Here is a 27,273-nt window from a genome sequence, read left to right on the forward strand (position 1 = left end):
TAATGAGATATCCTTTTAGTAACTGTCCTTAAAGAATGATATAAATCATATTTATTGCCTTTAATTAATGACACTTTCACTCGAGTGTAGAATCGCATATTAAGCTGAACAAAATTAGTGGAATGTACAAAGGTCCTTTTTGACTTGAGTCTCGGTAAATTTTAAGTTATACCAATACCTACAAAACGGATCTAGTCCCGTCTCTAGCGTACGGTTCGACCAGTTCTCATACATTTTAGCCCAATGTCCTTTATTCACAAGAACAATTTGTCCAAGATTGTATGAAATCTGTTTTAAATGTAGCATGAAACAATATTGGTTATCTCTCATTTTGCCATGAATATTTCACATATATTTTATAAACCGTTATTTAATAAACCCTTGAATCATTCCTAATAACGATTTTTCAAGGACAAAGCTTAAAAAGGCTCAAGAGAGCGTATTTCTCATCAGAATGGTATCATACTTGGGCTTCTTGGAAAGGTCTTGGAATTTCCGATAAAACTGAACCGGTTCGAGTTGGTTCCGAAGCGGAAATCAACCTGTTCATAACCGATAACTAGTTTTTATCCGAAATTCAATTATATTACTCCTAAGAAGTATATTGGTCACTGTTTTGAGTGATTTATAAATCGGTTGAAAACGGTTCAAAACCGGTAATGAACCGTTTATGAACTGATAAGTAATTTTCAAAGTAATAAATTTTATTACTTTTAAAACTTTTTTAGCGATTTTCTAAGTGATTTATGAATCGATTTAGATCGGTTGAGAAACCGGTAAATAGTAAATAATGCGAAAGCACTTTTGAAGGATAGTATCGAAGTCACGAGTTCGAGCCTAAGGCGCTATTCTACCCCTTTTTATTCACCTTCTGAATGGATGTAATGCCTTCGATTTTCAGAAATTATGCCGAAAATTGTATTTTCTGTTTTCATAGAAAATTCGATAAGAAACGGAGACAACAAAAACTCTCGTGTTACCAATCTCATGCGTGCAATTCATTTTCAAATGCGCCTCACAAGTCACTCTGGATTGTAAAATAACGACTTTTGCTCCTTATGCTTTTTAGACTTCCTAAATAATCACTATATCAGGATTAAAAACCTTTTGATGGAATATTAAATATTTAATTAATTTTATATCAAGTGTCAAGGACGGTATCCGACTTTCCCAACAAGGGTGTCTAACTTTTAGGGTGGAATCACCACTTCTCGCCACTCATAATGAAATCTCTATTTTCACGATTTATGAAATAAATGAGCCGCAAAATTATTTGTATTTTTATTGCTGCTACGTATAGAGTCAAAAAATAATTATTATTCGTTTTAGATTTAATACTTTGAGCATTTTTTAGAGCAATATAATATGCAAATCGAACCCAATATTTCTTACCAAATATAACAACTGCCATAAAATTTTCATCGAACAAAATTTACGTTTTTGGATAAATAAATCTGTCTGTTGAATACGTTGAATATTCAATTACATTCGTAGAATACATAAAATTTGTATTTAGTTAATTAAAATTTTATTTTATATTATTTTTATGTAAAAATGAGGCATGGCGGAAAGTGGTAATGTTTTGAATTGATTTTACCACCTGTCGCCATTGCTTTTAACCCTTTAAGGACGATTGGAACACCGGTGTACCATAAAAAAAATAATTTTTCCTGACTATACCTAAAGTAATTTTTCCCTTATGTTTGTACGTTTTTGCAAAGTAGACGGTTGAAGGAATCTAGGATATTTTTTGCAAGTCTCCAGGTGTTTGTTATATAGTAAATTTTTAAGCTAAAAAATTACGAATTTTTAAATTCTCATAATGAAAATTAATTTTAATTATCTTTTATAATTCCAATTTTTTTCTTAAGAAAAACTGTTTTGGAAAAAGAAACTACAATACTCAAACATAATATTGTTCATTATAGTGAAAATTATCATTTATTGGTATTATCAGAAAAATTACTTAAATTTTTAAGCTATTTTTGTCCCTATCGCTCGTAAAGGAAAGAAATACACCAAATCAGACTCTTTTGGATTTTCTAGGGTTAGATGTAAGACCTTTTACTGATTTTGTTTATCAGTGTTATTTTTATTGCTGATTTTCGGTCTGCGAAAACTGTCTCGTCATTAAAGGGTTAAATATGCCACGCTAACTTCATTTCGTAGATTCTCACTTGTCAAATCTGCTTTGTTTACTTTCTGCAACAGTCTTTTAATTTGATTTCCCAAATAAAAGCGAAGAAAATTCATTTAAAGAAAAATAATAAGGTGGTCATGAGGAAAAAGATATGCTGAATGTATTCCTTTCATAACATTGCCTAAAATAATTGAGTTTGAATCTTTTTAAATGGGTGGCGAGAAGTGGTTACAAAACTGGCGAAAAGTGGTAAAAAATGGCGACGAAGTGGTTATTTTTGCATTGTTAATAAAAATCAGTCTTTAGGAAGTCCAATGTTAAATTGGAGGACTAGTTTTTGACGAATCTGGAGGCAATACATTTCAGTATAATAAAGAGAGGTAATTCCGATGCTTTTCATAGAGTGTGACTTCAACGCTTGGTTTTGGACTGATGAAATATTTTTCCCCATTCCAAATCAATAGAATTATTCTTTGTTTCATTTAGAATCATGATAGTAGAATAGTTACATTATGTTACTGCAGTGATTAATTATTATGGAAATAAAAATATAAATTATATTTTAAATCGATTTATCGGAGTTAAATCGGTCACGGCATCCGAGTTTTGCAATCGTCGGAGTTACATGGCTTTACTATAACTTTGTGTCAAATTTGAGTTATCTTATAATAAGGGTTCAAAAGTTATAATCAAATTAAATTAAGATTTTCCTAAAAGTGGCGATAAGTGGTTACTCCACCCTAGTGACTTTTAAGTCGAACGTTTTAGGTTCAACGGCGACAGTAAGAATTTGTCGCCTCAATGTGTTGCTGCCCTTAAATTAATAGGGGGGAGTGGGGAAACTTTGAATTGGAGTACCTTTCAAATAGGGCTTTTCCCCTATTTTTAAAAGAAATTGAGCTTCATCATGATGTAATTTAGCATCGCAATTGGTTTCTTGAGCTAAATTATATCATAATAAGGTCCAGTTCCATTTAAAAGTAGGATAAAAAATCTCTATCTCAAAAGCGCCCCAATTGACAGTTACTCCACTTCCCCTATGTAGTCCTAAGAAATACAAACTTTCCTGTTAAAAATTCACCCTGTTTTTAAATAACTTTTATGTAATACAGAGAGAAATTTTTCCCACATTAATCGTCTGTAGATAAAACCATTTTGAAATTTTGGCATTTTCTATTGCGTGATTGAACTCAATCGATCTCGAGGGAAGATCACGAATATCGAAGTATTTCAACTTCACATCAGAGGTAATCTCTTTTTGAAATCTAACCAGGGATTGTGGGTCTAGGAGGGAATTGCTTTCGATTCATGCGTCAGGAGGAGCACACGACCTGAAATGTTGTAATATTTTCACTATAATACCAAAGGTGTTACACATATTATGTCGAAATTCCCTTTCTCTCGTGGGATTTGGAAGTATTCGGAACCGTAAAAGTCAGACTTTTTATGGGATTCATTAGTTTGGTGTGGTTTTACGATGATTGCGAGTGTGGGAAAATGTCTCACCCCTTGAATTTTGTTTTTAGGTGAATAAAATTTTATAATTGTTCGATATAAATATCCCTTGGCATTAATTACGAAGAAAAGACAATATTTAGCACTTTTATAGCCCTATTTGGAGGGTGTAAAATGATTGTCACAGGGCTACACAATCGAGGATCAGATTATGTCTGAAGACATCCTTCTTGTCTTGTCTCCTTTTGTTGTGTTTACAAACAAATCCCGAGAAGAGAAAGCGCAATTTACGGTCTTTATCGCCTGTTTTTTCTTCTTTGTCATAAATGACAAGAAATGAATATGCAATCTTTTGTTATACTGCATTTAATCATACCAAAGGGTGTCTTAAAGATCCTTCTGGAATGCATAAATCAGAACCACCCATGAAGATGCATTATTGGAATATGGGATACCTTTTACATCTTTGGGGTAAAAAAAATCTCAGCAATGTCCACAAATTTGACCATGTGAGACAAAGCGACGTGAAGAATTTCATTGTCATCAAATGGTGGTCATCAAATTGATATGACACAAGCGCCTCGTCATCAAATCCCAGTATTATGCTCAATCCAATCTACCCCAATTGATTAACAATGAGTGGATAAATGATTTCTGGAAAAAAAATCACGAGATTTTTCTCATGTCCTTCAGAATACTTCAGTCATTTACAAAAGAATCAATTCAGAGTGCAATGGGCCCGCATAATTAGGTCGTACAGTACATATGTATATAAATATACATTTGGAATAATGTCTATTTTATTATACTGCTAAATACAATAGATGTGACCCAATAATCTTAAATTGTTCAAGTAAAATGATGAATTTTTGTGTCAACGCTATCAATTTTATTATGAAAAATTGTCATAAGCATCTTAAAATTGGAAATAATTACATAGAAGAACGTTGAGATTGAGCACTTCAATACTTTTTTTCTACAGGAAGGAACTGTTTTGAAGAGGGTAGGGCAATTTTATACACACAAATTTATAATATTTAATATTAATAATACACACTATTACACTAAGAAAAAACCTCAAAAGTAAAAACAACTCTATGGCAGAGTTGAATTAACTCTACTAATATCGATGTAATTACTCTTCAATAAAGAGTCTTTCAAACTCTTTTTCGTTGTAAATTTTAGTAAATAGAGTGGAAATGCGAGTTGAATTAATTCGTCGGATATCGATGTAATTATTAATCTTTATCGATGTAAAATTTCATCTCGACTGAAGTGTATGCTTAAGTGCTTTCGTTTTAAGAATATACTTCAGTTAAGAAGATTTTCGTGTGATAAAGTTCATATGGAACATCAACTATAAATATGCCTAACAGTGTTTCATGAAGATATGTGCGTACACCATACGTGATATTTCGCTCGGAACTTGAGGTTAAGAAAATATTAATAAAGAAAATTACAAAATTAAAAAAAACATAAAATTGCAAAACATATTTATTTTGGGATTTGAAGGAGTAATTTTAACTCTAAAAAAATTTTTTTTTTACTCTTGAAATGAGTTATTTTAACTCTTAAAACGAGTTATTTTCAGCCTTAAAAAGAGTTATTTATACTCTTTTTTCACGTAAATTTTAGGAAGAAAAAGTTAAAACAACTCTTCCGAATATTACACCTAAATAGAAGTAAAATCAACTCTAAAATATAGTTAATCGAAAATCACAACAAAAAAGAGTTAATTCAACATCAATTCGAGTAAGTTTTACTCGATTATTTTTTCTGAGTGTAATAATATTAAATTTTAGATAAACCATAGGTGACATGGGACAGTTTAGGAACAGGTTTTACCAATTTTCACGATTTATCATGCTAATTGAAGATTTTTAATTTTAAAATTTGGATTTAAAATTTATCATTTAAAATAAAACTCGTAGAAAAAATCTTTTGATTGATCTGCCGCCCTAGGGGCATTGCATTTCCTATGTTTCCCATATGTTTCTAGCGAGCCGAAAAAACTTTTGAGCTTATTAGCTGTTTTCTGTCATTGTAGAATGAATTAGCAAAAAATACTTATACAAAGTAAAAGCCAATTTAATATCGAAGAGGCAACCAAAAACCCTAAATTGGCAACCTACGTAGTTTTGGAGATATCTCGTGAAATGTGTACGAAAACTGGGAATAAATTACACTAAAACCGGTCGCATTTTTCAGAGCTAATGTCACTCCCCTGTGTCGCCCCATATTGAAGCAATTTATCTTATTCTTCAATTGTTTACAAATTAGCCCCTCTATAAAAAAAAGTAATTACGATTCATAGTAAGGTGGGGTAACTGGATCGTTTTTCGAAGAGTGCTACTTAAACGCTGGATTTTGGACTGATGAAATTCTTTTTCACTTTTTCTAAATCCATAAAATTATTCACTGTTTCATTCAGAAACATAATATAAAAAAATATATCAAAAATATTAAAGAAAATTTATAAAATAATGATAATACTGAAATAAGTCAGAATGTACTAACTGGGTCACCTTTCCGCTGTCATTAGCGAAAATATCACTCTTAGAAATTTTTTAGTGAAGAACCCAGCTGGCACAAGATTAATATGAGTCGATTACACTCACTTATTTAATGGTTAAAAATATTTTTTTTGCTTTTACTCAAGCTTGAATTGTTATATTATTTTACTGTAGTGACTATATTACGGAAATAAAAATAAAAATATTATTTTAAGTGGATTAGTCATAAACGATCCAGATAGCGAAGCGCCCGGATTAGCACACTTGACTATAGTGATTACCATCGTTTCAAAAATTCAATTCAGGACAGTAGTGCAGTTGGATATTTTCAGGAAGAAACAATAAAAGAAATAATATTTCATATTTTATGTTTCTTTTCTACACATTTGATATAGCAATTATTAAGCTAATTATTACAATTTATTAAAATTAATCACATCAGAGCATTTATAAACTATGATTTTCGAACATTCGATATCGAAATATTTTTCAAACATATTGTCTAAGGATAAAATATTAAAGTGATATTTTGCTCTGAAAAATCGGAGGGCACTTAATGGGTCAAGTGGTAGAGCGCTTGCTCTATGATGCAAGTGTCCCGGGTTCGAATCCCCTTTAGATCACCAGGAACTTTTCTGGCGTTAAAAGTGTTCGGATTGCATTCAGTGAGCGTCACTGAACTTGATTCCACGGGGCATGGGACTGACAACTTCATCCCGTACAAGAAAAAATAATTATGCATGTCTAGAAATGCCCTTGCGGGAAGGCCTTGTTCCTTCATGGAATGTTGCGCCAGCATTATTATTATTATTATAAAATATTCGCCTTGACTACCTCCAAAATATATTCGAAAATCAAAAAATGTTGCAGCCGTTTTCAAAAACCAAAAAAAAATGGTTCTGGAAGGAAAGTAGAGAGGTGGGGGAAAAAGAAAACATACTGTGCTAGATAATGTTGACTTATGGGGCGGTCGTCGAAGATCGGAAATCGGTATCTCTTACGGTTAAGCCTCTATCCGTGTCACAGGCTTTCAAAGAAAAAAAAACAATATTTTTGAAAAATTTTTGAGACCGATTAAGTCCGATGGAGTCGGAAATTCAAGATCTTTCAAAAAATTCAAATGTAAACAAATCAACGGATATTTTATTTTTTTACAAGCTACTCTAGCGCTTCAAAAATTTCTAATTAGCGCAGTTTTATAGGAAATTTACCGCTCTACAACTTTGTGAAAGTAATATTCTTCTATTTAGTAAGGAAATACGTTTATCGAGCCAATTTCTAAAAGGTAAGTTTGTGACTATTGTCAAAAATGCTGGGGCAAATAGTACCAGACATTGGGTATTATCATATTTTGATTCGCTTTATTACGGACTGCCGTAAATTTGAAAAAATACCTAGAGGACATATTTTTATAGAAAATTTATTCATCTACACCTTTGTAAAACACCGTTTTCTCTGCGAGAAAAGTGAGAAAACGAGAAAAGCGCTTTTCAAGCCATTTTAGAAAAAAACATACGAAAGACTGCAAATCGTTTGACCAATGCAAACAACATGCGGCAAGACATGGTAATGACGTTTCTTTTCGCCTTGAGACATCAGAAATTGCTTCGCTTTTTTCTCACTTTTTGCTCTATTCCTTTTGTTACTTTTTACCCCAAGTGCCCATTTTTAATAAAAGGATTTCTGGAGAAAAGAACTTTTGTGAAATTCTAAAATAGATAGCGGATTCATATTCAAATAATTCAAATTATTTAGAAAATATTCACCAGTGCATCAATTTTGGAAAATAAGTTGGTAATAATTGTTATTTTCTGCAAGGAAAATATTTCAAAAATAGGGCTAAAAATTTCGATATTTTTTATTTTCTAAATTCCTTGTTCGAATTCTAAGAAACTTACGTCAGTGAAGAAGGTCTATGGAGGCTATCTATAGAAAAAATTTGAGCCGCTATCTTTTTTACCTTGGAAGATGTTGAATTTTGAATTTTTCGATTTGTGACTTGTTGCCCCAGTCTCCCCTATCTGAAATTAAGCCACTTGATTTACAATCAATAAATTAGTATAAATCTGAATAAAAACTCAAGATAGGCCCATTACGACTGGAAAAGTCATTCAATATACGAGAATTTTCTTTTATTTATAATTTCGTATTATACAATTCTGTCTTTACAATTAAATTTCCTTAAAATTTTTGTAAAATTCATCAAATTGTAAAATTATTGTTTTCAGATTCCCGAATCGTAAGTTATCTTGTCAATAAGGTACTCGTCAATGATGTAGTTGTCAGATAGAGTATACAGTCCTTCAATTTCTGCCTTTACTCCATTTTCACGAAGGATCCTGAGCTCTTCAGCGACAGAAGGAGTTAGGTAATGTCTACTGAGAATATCATTTAACCTCTTCTGATCAGATGAAGTCAACTTGAGCGTTGTTATTTGTTTAATCTTCAAATCAGACGGATGCAGTCCAATCCATTTGATGCTGGGTACTGCAAGATAATCAGCTTGCTGACACATTTTCCTAGAGCCATGTTTGTACATAAGCATAATGTCTATTCCGTAGGGATCAGCATCAACGAGAACCTTAATCGGCAGTGCCAAGTAATCCCAGATTTTCTTCAAAAAGATACGAGTACATGTATCCGGTACTCCCTTCCCGGTGACTAGAATGAACGGAGTACTAATTCGGCTGAATATATCATCCCTGAGAAGTCTCTCAAACACCGTATCTTTCTCAACGACCAGAACAAACTTGGCAGTCGTTTCAAATTTCGACATAGCAGTGAAATTGTGGGGAAGGCCTGTTCCCTCAAAGATTGCATTGCAATCAATCACATCATTCGAGTCCATTATAATCCGAAGAGGACCACACACGAGACCTTTAGAAGTCGCCGTAATTCCGGCATCCCAAGGTGTAATATCGAGCAATAAGCACATGTCTAAAATTGCCCCATGTAGAAAAGAAGAATTTTTCACCATTTTCGTGTGTCGATAGAAAATCTCTCTCTTACTACTCCCACTGTTTGTCATGAGATTTTTGTACACTTCTCCAAGTAGGAGTATAATCACACCAAAATTATTTGCACTGCGTCTATTGTACAAACTGATCATTTTAAAATTGGCTCTTTCATTTGGTTTTATTTTCAACCTGTGTCAAATATAAAAAACACCTTCAGACATCATTCAGGAAAAGCATTTTACTGTGGAAACACATAAACATAAAACTTATGTGACAACGGCGAAATAAAATTGACCACTTTTTTGCTGCTTTATATCAATAAAAGAGCCACAATCCTTTAATTTTATTAGCATTATTTACATAATCTCTACCAACTACTTGTAATAAAAATACGCGTACTTAAGGGATTGCGACACAGAGAGGGAAACCGCTATAGAAATGTGATTGCAGAGGTGCCAAAATTAGCAGAACGAAAAGATTTAAAATATATTGAGCCAAAAATTTTCAAAGAAAAAGTTACAAAGAGGGAGAAATTAATTGGACTGTTCATGGTTGACTTGCAAACCGATCTGTCATTTTTTTTTCAAGGATCCACTGAGAAAAATCCGAAAAAGTTAAAATAACACTCTGGAAATGTTAATTTTACCCTGCAGTATTGATCCGAAATCAGTGTAAATATTACCATTTTAGGTGCATTATGGGTTAAAGTTACCCTTCTTTCATGTTGATTTTACCCTTAAAAGGTGTAAAATTAACATTAAAAAATGTTGATATATTTTTAGGCCCAAAAAGTGTTAAAGTTATGACGGAAAAAGTTAATCGCAACCTCTTTTTTTTCTCAGTGTCACGACAATCTCTTAATCTTTTAAAAGATCGTACTTCATCTAATCTATTTGTTTTCAATCATCCAAATCAGCCGATTACTTCAAACAGCGTACCGGTTTGTCGAACTTAGAATAGATCGTACCAAAGTACTAGTTCTTCTTTAATGGCGTCAGTCCGATGATCTCTTCAAAGATCGTGCCGATTTTTAAAACTCGCGACGATTAGCTGATCTCTCCATAAACACTTTGCCGATCTGTCAATCTCTTCAAAGATTGTATTAATTTTCCGTTATTTTGTAATTAACGTGTCGATGTGTTGATCTTTACAAAGATCGTTTTGATTTCACAATATTTGTCAATATCGTGCCAATTTGTCAATCTTTTCAAAGACAGTGTTTAATTTCCCGATATTTTGAAATTATCGTGCCGATCTGCCAATCCCTGTAAGAATCGTGTGGCTTCTCGATATTTTTGGAAATACACGACGATCAATTAATCTCTCCAACAACGTGCCGATTTTTCAATCTCCTCAAGGATAGTGTTTAATTTCCCGATATTTTGCAATTATCATGACGATCTGCCAATCCTCGTAAGAATCATGTAGCTTTTAGATATTTTTGAAAATTCGCGACGATCACATGATCTCTCCAACACCGTGCCGATTTTTTAATCTCTTCAAGGATAGTGTTTAATTTCCCGATATTTTAGAATTATCATGCCGATCTCTGTGAGAATCGTGTAGCTTTTCGATAGTTTTGGAAATTCGCGACGATCAATCATTCTCTCCGATAACGTGCCAATTTTTCAATATCTTCAAAGATAGGGTTTAATTTCCCGATATTTTGCAATTAACATGCCAATCTGACAGTATCCATAAATGTAATGTTAATTTGCCAATTTTTACGGATATCGCGCCTGTTAAATATTATGCTTTCAAACATTGTGCCGATCAACCGATCACTGCCACTTTGTTGACTTTGAAAACAAAACTGAAAACTGAATCGATTTATCAATTTACCAATCACTTACGAAAATGGTACGGCATTTTTCATCAAAATTATCAATTCGATTCAATTCAATTTAATTTATTGGTAAACAATAGGACAATCTGTTCTCTATACAATTAGTATAAATTCATAGAGTTTTGGAAAAGAAGTTTTAGAAAAAAGAAAGTAAAGCTCATGTGAGTTTGATTTGAAAATTGAATAATTAGTAACTTCTTTTATGGAGCAAATATTAAATTTAACATGCCATAACATTTGTATAAAAAAGAAAAATTATTAACCCATTCCTTACCATGGTATTATATATCATACGCAAATTGAGTTATTTTAGATGATTTATTCCTGGGCAATTGTCATCCGAAGTGCTGTCGGAGATGGATTTTTAATTACTTTAGTTCTTCAATTACTTGGAAAAAATAGTCAGACAGAGATAAAAATACATTTTGTTATTGTTTTCTTGCTTCGCGTGAAGTTATGAAAAATTTTTGCTCAAAATGGCAGATGGAAAATACGACATCCCGTCGAATTTGTTAAAATTGGCCTCACATTTATATATATAAAATACATAATAAAATCGTTATTAAATTCTATCATGTTGATAAAATAGAGAAAATATTCCAAGTTCATTTTGGCAGAACGACATTTTGAGGAAAGTGCAGAAAATTCATGAAATTTTCCATAAAAAATCTGTAGAAAATTCTGCAGAATTTTCGGCAGTTACATTTTCAAATCTGACGAATTTCTGCAGAATTCTGCAGAAATTGTCGGGTGGGAAGGGCTCCCCGCGGCCCCATAACAGGAAATTTTTTTTTCTTTTAAAAAAAATTCATCTATTAGTCTGTAGGAAACTAATCCCAAAATATAAACATTTTATCTCAAGTATTTCTGCTACATTGACTGAATGGGTTAATTTAATGGAAATTAGATGTTAAAAAAAAAGAGGCGTGGCTAATTTTAAGTAGGCCTGATCGGCTGATCGTTAGGTAAGATAAATTAAAAGTGGAAACAACTTTCAAAAGAATGTCAAATTTTGACAAATGAAAAACACAGATCGGGACATAATCAACAGTAATTTTGAATGAGTGGGCATTGATAGACAAATTGCTATTTTTATAGAGTGTTTCAAAACGTTATTAGTTGTTACAAAAATATTCGTGTAGGGTAGAGTCTTCACTTATGGACGTTACGCACTCTTTCCAGCCACTGAAGAAGATCCCTATCAGGATCGAAAGCTCTGGGCAAAACCGAAAAAGTGTTTTCATCTTAGGGTGACTAACCTTTTTCACTGGCAATAACCGGAGAATTCCTCCGAAATTAATTGCGCCAGTTCATTATTGAGAGGAAAAATTCTTGACTTTTTACTTAAAAAAACATTTCGAAAAATCATAAAATTATTAGTTTATGAAATGATTAGCAATTTGTGTTTAACAATTATGTGATTTTTTTTAAAAATCTGTTTTAGATTATAACTTAAAATTTTTCAAACTGTTCATAAGTGTATAACGTCAATAAGTGATGACTCCACCCTATTAAAAACTAAAAACTTTCGACATTGTCTAAAGGGGGCGTGGTTTATTTTTTTATGGGCAAAATGTACTCCATTTTCAAAAAACTTAATTTATGAAAAATTATAATTTAAAAAATGAAAAAGATTCTATTTATCGATAAAATTAAAATAGAACGTTAAGATCTTCATGCTTACATTTTACTCATCATAAAAATGAGCGAGATAAAATATTTTTCCTATATTTTATAAATTTAATTCATAGAACTTTCTACGTATTAGTAATTCTGAAACGGTTTTATGTTAATATGTTTCCATTTATGCTTACTTACACTTCATTAATCATTTCTGTATTAGATTGGCAGTTATCCTTAATTTGTAGAGCAAGAGTATTTCCACAGCAAAGATCTTCCACAAGCGATTCCACAATATTCTCGATTTTCTTAACAATTCCATCATTTTTAGATGTACTTTCTGGTTCTGGTTGGCTGAAAAAATTGTTAGTTGCCATAATTGAACTACTGGCCGAGTATTCATTGAGAAGAATACTGGGAAAAAGGATAGGAGTAGCAATGGTATTCCTTAAGTTGTCAGTCTGCGCAATAGATGTTGCAGCAGTTGGAGCAACAGATGGAGCTCTCCTATAAATGCTCCAATTAATCCCTTCGAGTAAATCCACACTTACTGTGGTAGTATTCTTTGCCAAAATCTCCTGTGGCGTCTGATGTCTTGGTTCAACTTTTGTGTCCACTGCCGTAGTGTTGAATGTTGTAGTACCTTGACAAATTTCTTCAATCTCTTTGAGATCATCCACTTCCAAGGAAAAATCATGGGATAGAGGCGTAGAACAGGCCAGTGGTCTGAACATCTTATTAAACTTCATCCTCCTTCTCTCTTTCCTTTCTTCGCGACTTTTCTTCAGAGATCTCTCGTACTTCTCAACTTCTTTGAAAATGCAAAAATTCTGCTCCGAAGACCCAATTGATCTTTCGGGAACAGTCTCTTGAACCAAATCTCTCAAATACGTTGTGCCAAAGCTTATGTCCAAATCTAAATCATCACTAATTTCACTTCCAGTCTCTAAAAATGCTTTGGAATCTACATTTAGTTCAAATTCGTCGGTATCTGAAGTCCCATTTAGAGAAGGACAAACACTATTCAGTAATTCATTCATCAATTCTTCTTCCCCAATTGAAAAGGACATTGTTGATATTTAATATTCTTCACCTGAAATTCAGAATATGATAAAAAAAATAATAAATTGTAACTGAAATAATGTTACGAGTCAGTTCATCAATCTTCAACCTTCGCAGTAAATAGTTCGTTTATCAAGACATACGGGTGGCATTTACATATTAAACAGCGGTAATTATTGTAGCATTTACATTGCATTTTTCATACATTCTTATCGAAAACTTGAAAACGCCAGCAAAAAATCAACGGTCTTACACTCTAAATTCGTTGAAACAATTTGCAAAGTAATTTTATTGCTCCGTAACTTCAGAGGAAAAATTAGTCAAATTAAATAAAAGTTATGCTATAGACTCTGAGTTGCTTTTAGGAGCAACCTTAAGCAAATAAAACTTATTAGAGGATTTTATAAATATCTTTGAATGCTAAGTGATCAATTTTATTATCTAAATAAGGGGCAATTACTAGAAAATCTGGGAAATATGATTTTATTATTATGAATGAACCCCTGGTAAAAAAGTGTAGAGAATTTCTTTTAAGTTATTAAGCCAAAAACCTTTATAAACAAGCCACAGAAATTTACCTGAAGCTAAATAATGAAAAAAAATATTCTGAAAAGAACTAAATAATACAAACAACGTAGATTTATTTAATTTAATCGTTAATGAAAATGAATAAAAAGAGATCACAAAACGTTCTAACCTTGCACATTGCTCAAACTCACAAGATAGAGCTATCCGTTTATTATATTCTGTATGTTTTTTGGGTGTAGGGTAAAGTGATACAAGTTGGATATAGTGTTGCAAGTTGGACAATTCGCAGGTACAAGTTGAACAAGGATTTTTTTTTCTTGATAATTACAGTACTATTTTTTTAAGCACAAGGAACAACATTATGAAACTAAAACATTAAAAATATGCAAATACTAAATTTTTCAATATAAAAAGCCCTGTCCAACTTGTATCATGGTCCAATTTGTACCACTTTACCCTATACCGGAATAAGCCAAATCTATTCGAAAATCTACCGGATGCCTAAGGTGCAAGTTCACGTACCCGACGCTATAGCGCTGATTGTTCTGTCATTTCGAATTTCCATATTCTTGACAATAATATCGTCAACAATGTCAGCAACAGTGTGAAAACATTTGCTGCAAAAAAGTGAATTTTTGTGTAGTTTTGTGGAATTTCAGGATGACAGAACGTTTTAATTGCAATTTCGTTCAAAGAAATGTCCCTTTTATAAACTCACTCAATTTTATGAAACTTGTCATTTTAAACGTTCGAACTTTCGACAGATTTTTAGGGAAGTTCTCTCTGATATACCTTCGAAACGGTACAGAAAGAAAATTAACTTGAGGGAGCTCTCAAATTGGGAAGGTTATTAATGAATGTCCAATTGAGGCGGATTAGCTGTCCAAAATTACAAACAAAGTGTCCACAATTATAAGCAAGGTGTCCAAAATTACAGTCAAATTCATCTTTAGATATGTATTCATTTTTAAACGTATCAATAATTTTGGAAAAAGTAAAGACAATAAACTCATTGCAAGGTCCCAAACAACACTTCTGTAAAAGAAGTAATAGAAAATTTAAATTTGAATTAAAAATGTTGCACTTCAAACTTAAAATATTGGTGTTTAGATGCCAAATGGTTCGAGATAGTGATTCGGGCTTCTAGAGACCCTTCCAAGAGTTCATTGCTTTTTAAATTTTAATAACTCTCTTTTTCAATGTGAAAAAATATTCTAATTTTCAAATGAAATTCATATTCGAAAGGTAAAATTTGCTGTACTTGTTTTTGGGGAATTGTTTCACACATTATGCTCTTTGTGATTTTGGCCTAATCAGAATTTTGGCTTTCTTGATTTTGCTCATTAACCCTTTATGGCCTCTACACATTGGGAGTAACTTTTGCCAAAAATTGCTTTTTAGAAGGAAATTCCCTGCAGCGTTGTAGAGAGAAACGTCAAATTTTTGTCAAAAACGCAATTTTTGACGAAAATTGCTCCCAATGTGTAGACACCTTTAAGGACGATTGGATAACCGGTGGCCCAAAACCTTTTTTATTCCTACGACCATCTAAAGTTCTGTTTTTTTATGGCCTCTACACACTAAGAGAAATTTCTTTAAAAAATGCCTTTTTAAGAAAATTTCCCTTATCCCTCAGAAACGTCAGAATTTAAAAAAAAGCAATTTTTGACAAAAATTGTAGTGTGTAGACATCATTAGAAAGAAAGTCAGAAAGATTTTTTTAATCTCAATTTTTGACCTTCTCGTCCTTAAAGATTTAAAGTCTCAGTTTGGTCAATAAAAATACAAATTGGCCTGTAAATAATTAAAAAAAAAGTTGAGCAAAAAATTCAATTTTAATCAATAAAAATTTGTAATTTATGTTTTATTTATCAATTGACCTAACCTAATCAATTGAACCTGAGGCCTTGTCCCTCAATGAGACGTAGCACCACCTAAGTAAGTAGGGTAAGTGTACCAAATTCCGGCCAGTTTGCAATTTCGGCCACCTGTTTTGTTCCTCGAATTTCCATGAACTTTTAGATTTTACGTACTCTAGAGATTATACAATGCAAAAGAATAACAAAAAATGTAGCTTCGACGAACTAGATGATATGAAAAAGACATTGGAAGAATTCCCGAAGGGCAAGGAACTATGAGAATGAAGGTGGCCGAAATATGGCACCAAAGCTATGTCTACATTTTTATTCATTTTAAAATGTATTGAGAACGATTTTAAAGTAAATAAAGACGATAAACTGTCTATAAGGTTCTAAGCAACACTCCTAAAGTAGAAGGAATGAAAAAAATCAATTTCTATTAAAGATATTACATTTCAAACTTGAGACTTTGGCGCTTGCATGCAACTATGTCGAAATTTGGCACACTTACCCTAAGTAAGTAACTTAAAATTTATTTCCTATTTTAACCAAAATACTGTTAAATTCGCTGTAGACTAAAACAAATTATGAGTTATGTTTTTGTATGTTCTTTCTAATGCTTCATCCGAATGTTTATCATCCTTAATCAGAGGAAATAGTTGAATAGAATTGACAGAAAAGTAACCAAATTTTCATTTCAAAACTTTCATCTTAATAATTTTCCAAGAACAAGTAAGAAAAAAATTTAGAACATATACCCACAATTATCTTTAAAGCTTCAATATTCATTAAAGTAATTGTTTACTATGTACGTGGCATGTGCGCTAGGGAAGATTACCAAGCTGAAGGCGTACTGGAAAATCATCACCTGCGCAGGAATAATTAAGATTTTGTATAGACGCAGACACAACTAACAATGTCACCCTTTTTATAGACTTATGATTGATGTTATGGTGCGACATGAATGCTAAAACCAGTCCATAATTTGGAAAAAAAAGAATTATAATTTTACTAGTGTCTTATCTAATTCGAAAAAAATCGTTGAGTGTGGGGGAGTAGAGTAAAATTGTCACAGTTTCAACTAACGGATTCAACTCAAATATTTTTGCTGTAAATTTATATTTTAGCTTCATTTATTTTCCCATTTTTTTCTTCTCCAAGCTTTAAAACTGAAATGCGGGTTGATTATTTACATAAATGAAAAGTTCAGGTGAAAATTCTTTAGAACACTCGAACTATTGCGACTGCTGAAGAGAACTCAAAGGTTTTTTTTCAGTCTTTAAGCATAACACATAATATCCTAGTGCTATGTATAGTAATAAAATGGCAGTTGACACGTGTCTTTTTCTCCAACTGATAAATTGCAAGAGCAGCGCCTTTTTCCCAGGTACAAGGAATAAGGAAAAAGAATAAATTGAAAATTAAATAGCCGGTAATTTTTTCCCATCTGCTGCAACGTCAACGGGCGCCAATTGAAGCAAAAGTTCTCACCAACGAAAAGATGATAGAGAGTATTTGCCGCAGAACTATCAATATTATTTATTTACGCGTGATTTGATAGGTTAAGACAAAAACAAAATTGATCCTGAATGAAATCTCATCACAAATCTTTTTTTGTTAACCAGATGAACTTCATCAGTTCTAAAGTCGTGATCACTGAGAAATGATCAACGATCACCGAAAATCCAAAAGACTTCAGCATCAAACTCATTACTCTTTACGTCATTAGTCATATTGGAAGTGATGAGTAAATCTTTTTCTTTTTACAAAACATCAAAGTAACTTTCACCGGCTTATTTTTGCATAATTTCCACAAATATACCAAAAAAGTTAAGCTAAATTACTGAGCTTTAACGAAAAGAAAAGGAAGACCCTTTCACCTTAGTTCAAAGCATAAGTTTCTCTTCCCAAATGGTTACACTGAGAAAAAAGGGGGTGCGATTAACTTTTTTCCTCATAACATTATAACACTTTTTAGGTGTAAAAATATATCAACATTTTTTAATGTTAATTTTACACACTTTCAAGGGTAAAATCGACATGAAAAAAGGGTAACTTTAACCCCAAATACACATAAAAAGCATAATATTTACACCGATTTCGGATCAATAGGGGAATGTAGGCAACCTTAGAACATTTTTTCGTGCTTCATATTCAGGACTTTTTTCTGACTAAACTGTAAAATGGGCAGTGAATTGCACTACACCAAAAAGTTCTCTGATCTTTTAGGTTTCTATGCATGCCTAGTTCACTATCACAAAATTGTTGGTTTTTCCTGGACAGGAAAAAGAAAAATATATGAGGATTTGTGAGATTCTTGTCCCCGGGAGCAGCGTTCACACGATGGGGTTTTGGGTTCGTCATTGCTTTTTTTCTGGAAATAAATTTTATCTACAATTAAAAATTATTTTTCGATTGTTATACTGTACCCCCGTGAACCCGCGGAAACTATCACTGCACTAAAAGAAGATCTTTAAAACACATTTTTTCACATTTTCTGGAGCACTGTTTTTTCTTCCAAATGAATATCGAAAAATCGACTATGAACATGATCACACGGTTCACACTGTCAATAACCGTCGTCTCATGGAGATAGGAAGGAGACTATACGCCTGTCGAAGAGGAAATGATCACGAATGTCTCACTATGGCTTATGAGGCTTTAGTGAGGTTATGATTTTCAAGATGAAGCTGTCTGATGGATGTGCGAACGCTCACACATTCAGTGTTTGAAACCACACACAGTGTAGTACTTGCGAATTTTCCGCCACCGTGAAAATAATTTCCCTCCGAAGCAAAAAATTATTACGTAAATATCATCTCAAGGATACTCTTCATCCACTGTCTAAGTGATTTTTTTTAGAAATGAGTTTAACCATGAGAAATCAAATGAAATGTTTGCCATCAAAATTACCCATTTTGGGCCAATTTTCTGTTTGTGATCCTAGCACCTGGGAAAAAGGGCTTGGTTGCCTATTTTTACAATGAAGATAAGGTTCATAAATACTCAACTTATGGCTAAGAAATGCGGAACCAACTCTTTGGAAATAAAGAGAAAATTCGCATCGTTCGAAAGCTCACACGTGCGAAGCCTGCCTACATTCCCCTACTGCAGGGTAAAATTAATATTTCCGAAATGTTATTTTAACTTTTTCGGATTTCTCTCAGTGAATTGTTCACAAACTTTGTACATGCTAATATAATTCTTTTACACGGTCAACTGAATAACGATACACTATTTCGTGAAGATTGTTCACTTCCCCATTCACAAACATCCCCCTAAAAGTAAAGGAGATGCACTTCAAATAATATACCCTTATGTATATATCAATTAAGCAAGTATAAGGGCAAGTCCTCAAAATATTAGTAGAAGCATTTTATGGTTTTCTTTGAGTATATTTAATAAATTAAAGAAGTGGGAAATAATAGAGTTGAACACGTGTGAAAATTACTCCACCAAACTCTTCAATTGTATCTTGTACCCCTTGAGGAGACCCCTTTGACTAACCTCGACAGTTTTTGAGGCAAGAAGACGAGGCGAGACGAGGCAACCAAGAAAAGTCGAAGAATTTCAATTTAATATTAATAAATCAATTTAGAATCTAACGACACAATCTGAAAAGTATTCAGTAGAAATGGGTAAGAAACAATTGGGAGAAGATGGTTTTGCATCATCAAAGGCAAATAAGTATAGAGACATAATCCTCACGAATGAAGATCTCACAAGTAATAAATATAAAAATGATATTGTGCACGAGTATTCAAAGTGAGACATATCTCTGTACGGAACATATGGAAAATTCTGAGAAGTCTTCGAGAACTTTAACCATTTTACATGCTCATTGAAATTTTTATCTATATCCTCAACTCTATAGTCCAGTATCACCCCTACTGACAATATATTTATTGTGAAATACCAACAATGTTCTATTCCTCTTGATGCATTCTCTTTGCGGGGAATCCAATGTACCCGCAAAGATATATAGATCAATTTGGTATATGGCATAGATGCATTCACACTTGCAATCATGACATAAAGGTAACAGTCTTCAGTATATTTATCTGTACATCAACTCATTTATTACCAATTTATCGGTAAGGTAAGGATTCATCCTAAATAAAAAGAATAATCATGGAAATTATATAAATTTAGGTCGAGCAAAAAGTTCTGAGGCTTTTTCGCGACGTGTCTTTAGTGAGCAATATCTCAGGATATCGTCGGTTGCGTCTACCTGTGTCGTATCTGCATTTCTTTTGTGTCAGCATTTCACGCAAGAGGGGACGTCTGTATAGTACCTTGCACCAAATGCAGATACAAAACAAATGCAAATACGACAGAGGTAGACGCAACCGACGATATATAGGGGAAAGTACGCTACCTTCGGACGACTCAAGTTTCGAACAACTCATTTTCTTTCAATATTATTTTAATAAATTTTACCCATTATAGTAATTTTCTTTAAGCTAGTCCAATTCCTCAAATTTCCCGAAAAGATCCATGGGTCAAATCCCTTACGAAACATAAAAGAAAAATGGAGTTGTCCGAAGCTTGACTCGTCCAAAAATAGCGCACTTTTCCCTAAATCGTATCGGGTCATACAAAACGGTTTTTGATGACAACACTCTTTGAACAAATTCTATGACAATTTTGTGTTTAAAATGAAAATTAAGATAAAACAAGAGAAAATTCTATATGTTATTCAGTATTAGGGTCGAAGGAACACCTATTCGGAAAGGAACACCACAATTAAGTATCAAAGTCTTTGATAAAGTGAAAATAGCATTTTAGTTCATGCTGGACAAGCTGCAGACTTAGTAAAAAAGAGTTCGAATTCCTCAACCGTCAGTATTTGGCAGCTGTCAGCCGGATATCGGAGAGAGCTGTGTAATCCTACTATGTTAAGGGGTTACGTGGGTAAAAAAGACTGAAAATATGGTATTCTCTCATTTTTTTTCAACATTATAAATTTATATTTCCATTGAAGTTTTTTAAGCCTATAACATTTAAACTATATTTTCTGAAATTTTCATTTAAAAACTTTACAAATTCAGGCGTTGGGACCTGATTTTCGAAGACGTTTTTGGAGAATTCATACTTTCCCGTGGACAATATTTCTCTCAGTAGGGGAATGTTGGCATGGTTCGCACATAGCGAACCTTCAAACAACGCAAATTTTCTCTTTGTTTGCAAAGAGCTAATTCGTCATTTCTTAGCCATAAGATAGATAATTATTAAGCTCATGAGACGAGATGAGAATTGGTAAGTCAGCTCTTTGCAAACAAAGAGAAAACTCGCATCGTTTGAAGATTCACTCTGTGCGAACCATGCGTACATTCCCCTATATTCATCTGACTCAAAAAACTTAATATTTCCCGTTAGCTGATAAGTCAAACTAGTACTTGAACAGTACATTTTATTTTTAATAAAATTTGGATGTTTGAAAGCATTTTATACAAAAAAAATACAATTTTCGACGTAATTTACACCATGTTTTGTCTCGTAAAATAAGTTGTGATCAAGGTAAAAAAATGTCTACCGTTCAAGTACGATTTTAACTCATCAGTTAATAGAAAATACTTTGTTTGTTGACGTTCTACGAATATACTCTGAGAAATCTTGTTCACCGAAAAGTAGTTTTTTTTAACCGTTTCCAAAAATCATGTCCCGACGACTAAATTTTTAAAATATTGAAGTCAAAATATCAGAAAATAGGGGAAAGGCTCATAATTTTGAACAAGGTGCTTATAAGTATCAATGTTCGAACTTCTAAGTGAACTATTTTTAATAATATAGGTGTGGAAACCGATGAGTGTTTGGTAAGAAGAAGCGACGATCACCTATTGAATTAACCGTCGGAAATTACCAAAAATTATAAATACTAATTGAGTTTTTCGTTACTCTGTTTTCAGAAGGGTTGTTTAGAAGTTTGGCAGGCTGTTTATAGTCTTTGTTTTTACTAAAATTAGTCTCAATACGTTTATAAGTGAACTGATATGAAGTCGTGGATTTGATTCAAATTTTGAACATCTTGGTTGTAAATTTGGACACTGTAGCTGTATATGTGGACAGCTAATCCGCTTCAATAGGATGCACTTTGTTCTCCATTTCAAGAAGCTATATTACCAAATCCTCTTCCTCTTTATATTAGGGAACCGTAGAATGTCACAAGAAGCCCGGAAACTCTTCATACCATTTATTAAAGTGAGTTGATTTCGATACTCCAAGTACGCGTGGATTTGCGCATTCCTTGGCCTTTCCGGGAGCCCTTTAAGGGTTTTCTCACTACCTCTCGTTTCCAGAGATGATGCTCTTTTGTTTCTCCAGACATTTATAAAACCTAGTCATCAGAAAAGCTAAAACTTTACGAAATTTCGAGAAGAAAAACAGCTGTCTAAAAGAAGAAGTATCATCTCACTGGTAAATCTCTGAGAAAATTGTCCATTTTTCACAAGAAAAACGTAATTCACAAGGCAAATCTCACTTCAAGTCAAATGTTCAAATCACCATTAACGTGAATCAACACAATGTTGAATGAATATTTAATAATATCACTAAAAAAAGAAAAACAAAGAAGTTAGTAATACTTCACCACAGCTAAATAAGACTAAAGTAAACAGGAAGTTATGTCATATTTTTCGTAAGCAATTGCTCACTCTGAAGTATCAACAAAGAAATTTTAATTCAAATCAATCAAAATTTAACGAATTTAGTGTTAAAATCTACCAAAAAGAACAAATATTCACATAGAATTCATTAATCATCAAATATTGGAATAAAAATCCATAATTTTAATCAATTTATTTTTAGTGTCCAATTTTACCCTCAAAGTGTCCAAATTTAGAAACTGTCCAAAATTATGAGGTCTTCTCTTATAGTTAAAATATTGTGCTTTTATATGCTTAAGAGCTCGAATTAAATAGATTTTTATTTTATCGAAAAAAGATGTTAAGAGAATTTGCTGTTTTTTTTAGTCTGCAAGACCCACGTAACCCCTTAATTTTATCTTCAAAATAAAACATTAATGCCTCAGAACTTTTTACCTGACCTGTATAATAGTACGTATTAATCAAAATATAACGGCTTATACGATGATATTTTTATTAGCTTGTAATAATAAAGGCACAATTTCGCGACAAAGGTTATGACAGAAAAGCTCCTATTACGTTATTGAAAAGATATCACATAGACGTTTCAGACGATTTTGTCTAAGGTAAAGTACCCTTGAGTCGGCCGGTTCCTCAACTCGGCCAGTTGAATTATTTAACTAATTTTGCAACGTTTTATATTCAATTTCTATGAAATTTTCACTGATTTACGTTATATATAATAATAGACCTTATAATGTTAAATCGGTAAGACCATATTATAACAAATCTAAGCAAATTGAATAAATAGTCCCACTGGCCGAGTTGAGAAACCGGCCGACTACAGGGTACTTTACCTTATATGAGTTTCGATAAGTCCAACTTTACACAATAATTCAATCTAATTCAATTATTACGAGGTGGCACTATTATTTTGTAGCCACTGTAGATCAATTTAATTTTGAAAGTATCAGGATGATAGTCATACAAATTAAATTTTTAAATATATTTTTTTTAATTTTCTACTAAACAGCTGAAAAAAACATTTATAAAACTTATTAATTTATGAAAAATTTCTTTTTTATAAGTCATTACCAAAATAATTTTTGTTCTTATTTTAAAATTACGCATTCTTTCAATTTAGTTGGGTCTGGTAAGGGCATCGATAGAATCGTAATTGCATACTACGTGTTCGACTAATAAAAGGACTTACAAAGAGGTGTACAAAATTCTCTAATTGGCATCGATTACACTCATTTGAGGTAATAAAGAAAGTTCTTAATTGAATCACTTTCAACTGTATAGATTTTGTATTCGCTCAATTGCTATTTCCCTTTTCTAGTGTCTGAAATCACACATCAAATCATACGGGCTGAAAATTCTCATCTGAACTCACTATACGTTAGTCTCTTGATTATTTACATTCTAAATAGGAGTCCCATTATTCATTGATCCGATATATCGGTTACCCTCCTGATGGAGTGAGCCAAGACCTCCTCCTTGGGTCTGGAAAATGAAGCCGCTTCGTGCCACCCAATTCTCCAATTGTGTTGGTTTCATTTTATTGAATTTTATTGACTACTGAATTTGATTCTCTTGACAAATATAATGCACAATCATAAACAACCATTCCGTCGTCAATTCACACCATAAAGAGAGAACCTTTATCCGGACACCAAACCACCAGCATATTCTGAATTTTTGGATGTGAATCATCTTCCCACGATTTTTCTTTTGGATTATTTTCCTCTATGTTGTGTATCATATTATTGGCCCTCAATCTGAATCAATCTCAATGTCAATTACTAAATCTCAACTTGACACTAATTAAAATACAAGAATTCGTTCAAAAAAAAAGAAAAAAAAGACGCAAAAAAAATTGAAGAAGAATTTGGTGTAGAGAAACGGATATGAATTAAAGAATTAGCAACAGCAATTTAACTCACATAAATTTCACACATTGAATGCTCTTTAATTTACCGAGTTAAGTGACAAAAAGAATTCAAAGGTTTAAAAAGACATAAGATTAAGACAACAAACACACATGGAAAATGAGAAAGAGGTAATTTTTTGAATCAAAAAGAAATTCCATTAAATTGACAACGTCCTCCTCAAGTGGCAATTTTTTTCCGTTCTGAATTTTTACGACACCCAGAGAAATACCAATGGCCCTCATTATACAATCTCGTTAATTCTTTTAGCTATAAACGGCACTTGCTTCTGTAAGCTGCCAAGAAGAACTTGGAAACAACATAAAACCAGCTACTCCTTATATACCCATATATTTTATTTCTTCTAAAAGACGCTACCTAAAAGCGTAAATCATGTAAAACAAGCTTTTTTGAAATTATTGGCCTTTGAATGATATTTCAATGGGATTGATTCTGATTCTAGATCAACAGCCAATGTAAAATTTAGAGCAATTGTATTAACAATAAATAATTATAGAAAGTTGGAAAATTTTAATAAGCGAAAAGGTTATCCATAGCAAAATGTAAATTACATTGAACGTTTGTTCGAACACCCCTAGAGGTGCTAAAATAGGGGTGCTGAGAAAGAGTTTTCCACCGTTTTACTCTGGAGGTTGGTTACCAACGCTAAGACGGCGGTGGCCGTTATCACACAAACATTGAATTCTTTGTACACCTATAGGGTAACGTGTGATATTTTTAAACAAAGTGCTTTTCGGGACATAATATGGATATTTCTAGACACATCAAAAATCCTATAAATATTTGATTTCTTATTATTTTTAAGTTCTATATGAAATTTTAAGCTCTTTACGTACCAGATAAACATAAAACTTCTGAAATTTTATTTAATTTAAAGGGTGAAATACGCGTTAATTGTGAGTATCACATTCCACTTTTTACAAAACCTTCAGCGTTGTCAATTTTGCAGATGTCAAAACAAACAGTGCTGAGTTTTTTTCGATTTAAGCCACTTTACAAATGAAATTTAAACAAAATTTTAATGAAAGAGTGAAGTTTAGACCCTTTATTTAGAAGTAAATAGTCAGGCTCAGTGAAATTTATTTGCATAATAGCGCCTTTTGTCTGTCCCGAAATACACCATTCTTATTCTTTACATTTTTTGCTGTTTTGAATAAAAAATGATGCATTTTTCAACATTTTTCGGTAAGAATCTTATTCTGGATAGAATAAGGAACATAAATATTTGTATCAACAAAGAAAAAAAATAATAAGTCATTAGGCTGTTTGAAATTGCCGAAATTGCAAAGTGCTAAAAAGTGTCCCGAAATACCACTCGTTACCCTATCTGTCAAAATTTTGCTTTCAAGAGCTCCAGTTCAAAAGCAGTATTTAAAATAAATAAATACATAAATAAAATAAAATCGTTAAAATTTAATAAAATTAAAATTCCTTAAACCCATTTTGAAAAATTTATATAAATATGTATGAAGAACTGATTAATTTTTATATTTGTTTACATTTTCCATCTTTTCTGGAAAACTTTCTCAAGATTAAAATCATATTCTAACCAATTTTGACCGAAAGGCAACCAGTGCCAATTCAAACCGTTAATGACGTCAAATAATAAGTTTTCAAATAAATACGAGAAATATGCGTAATTTGAAAAATTTTTAACAAAATCCTGGGATTAATTATCCTTTTGAAGATATGAGGAGCTCAGAGCAAAAAAAAACCTATTTTAATAGGGAAATGCATACGACTTAGAGTATTTTTGCTCTAAGCGCCTCATATGATCAGTAAAAAATGCAGAAAAAATTGAAATTCAAATCCAGTGTAGGGTGGAGTAACCACTTATCGCCATGTTTAGGAAAAACGGGAATTAATTTTATTATAACTTTTGAACCCTTATTACAAGATAACTCAAATTTGACACAAAGTTACTTAGATGTATTGGCTACAGATTCGTGAAAACAATAATCCTCCAATCCCCTGGACTACTTAACCCTGGACTACTTAAGAAACTGATTTTTATTAACAATGCAAAAATACCCACTTCGTCGCCACTTTTCGCCAGTTCTGTAACCACTTCTCGCCACTCACTTGAAAAAGCTCGAACTCTCTTATTTTAGGCAGTATTATGCAAAGAATACATTCAGTATTTCTCTTTCCTCATAATCATTATTATTATTACTCACTTTAAGAGATTTTTCTTCACATTTAATTGAGAAATCAAACTATTGGACCATTGCATAAAATAAACAATGTAAATTTGCCAACTGAGAACCTATGAAGTGAAGTTAGCGTCACCTATTGAAAAGCTATGACGACAGGTGGTGAATCTATTTAAAAATATTACCACTTTCCGCCATGGCTCATTTTTACATAAAAATTATATAAAATGAAATATTAACTAACTAAATACAAATTTTATGTATTCACCGAATGTAATTCAATGTTCAATAGGCAAATTGCTTATTCAAAAATTAAATTTTGTTCGATAAAAGTTTTATGACACAATATTTGGTAAGAAATATTGGATTCGATGCACTTGCTAAAAATATTCCTCTAAAAAATGCTCAAACATTTAAATTCAAAACATAAAATTAGTATTTTTCGACTCTATATGTAGCAGCAATAAAAATACAAGTAACTTTGCGGCTCATTTATTTCATAAATTGTGAAAAATAGCGAATTCAATATACGTGGCGAGAAGTGGGGCACTGGCGAGAAGTGGTGATTCCACCCTAATAAATACGAGAAATATATACGTATATT

General features: G+C 32.3%; 2 protein-coding genes across 2 annotated transcripts in view; one reads left to right on the forward strand and one right to left on the reverse strand.

The window, feature by feature from the left end:
* Nucleotides 1–8,332: 8,332 nt before the first annotated feature.
* LOC129805180 (meiotic recombination protein W68) overlaps nucleotides 8,333–27,273 on the reverse strand; it is a 34,354-nt gene continuing 15,413 nt past the window's right edge. Inside the window, exons 2-3 of the mRNA XM_055852939.1 lie at nucleotides 12,730–13,624; nucleotides 8,333–9,254 (exon numbers count right to left, since the gene is read on the reverse strand). Coding sequence (XP_055708914.1) covers nucleotides 8,333–9,254; nucleotides 12,730–13,601 — 1,794 coding nt within the window. The 5' untranslated portion in view covers nucleotides 13,602–13,624. The remainder of the gene's footprint in view (nucleotides 9,255–12,729; nucleotides 13,625–27,273) is intronic.
* LOC129805181 (uncharacterized) overlaps nucleotides 19,615–27,273 on the forward strand; it is a 28,741-nt gene continuing 21,082 nt past the window's right edge. Inside the window, exon 1 of the mRNA XM_055852940.1 lies at nucleotides 19,615–19,745. Coding sequence (XP_055708915.1) covers nucleotides 19,615–19,745 — 131 coding nt within the window. The remainder of the gene's footprint in view (nucleotides 19,746–27,273) is intronic.

This window comes from Phlebotomus papatasi, chromosome 3, assembly GCF_024763615.1.
Source record: "Phlebotomus papatasi isolate M1 chromosome 3, Ppap_2.1, whole genome shotgun sequence".
Taxonomy (NCBI): Eukaryota; Metazoa; Arthropoda; class Insecta; order Diptera; family Psychodidae; genus Phlebotomus; species Phlebotomus papatasi.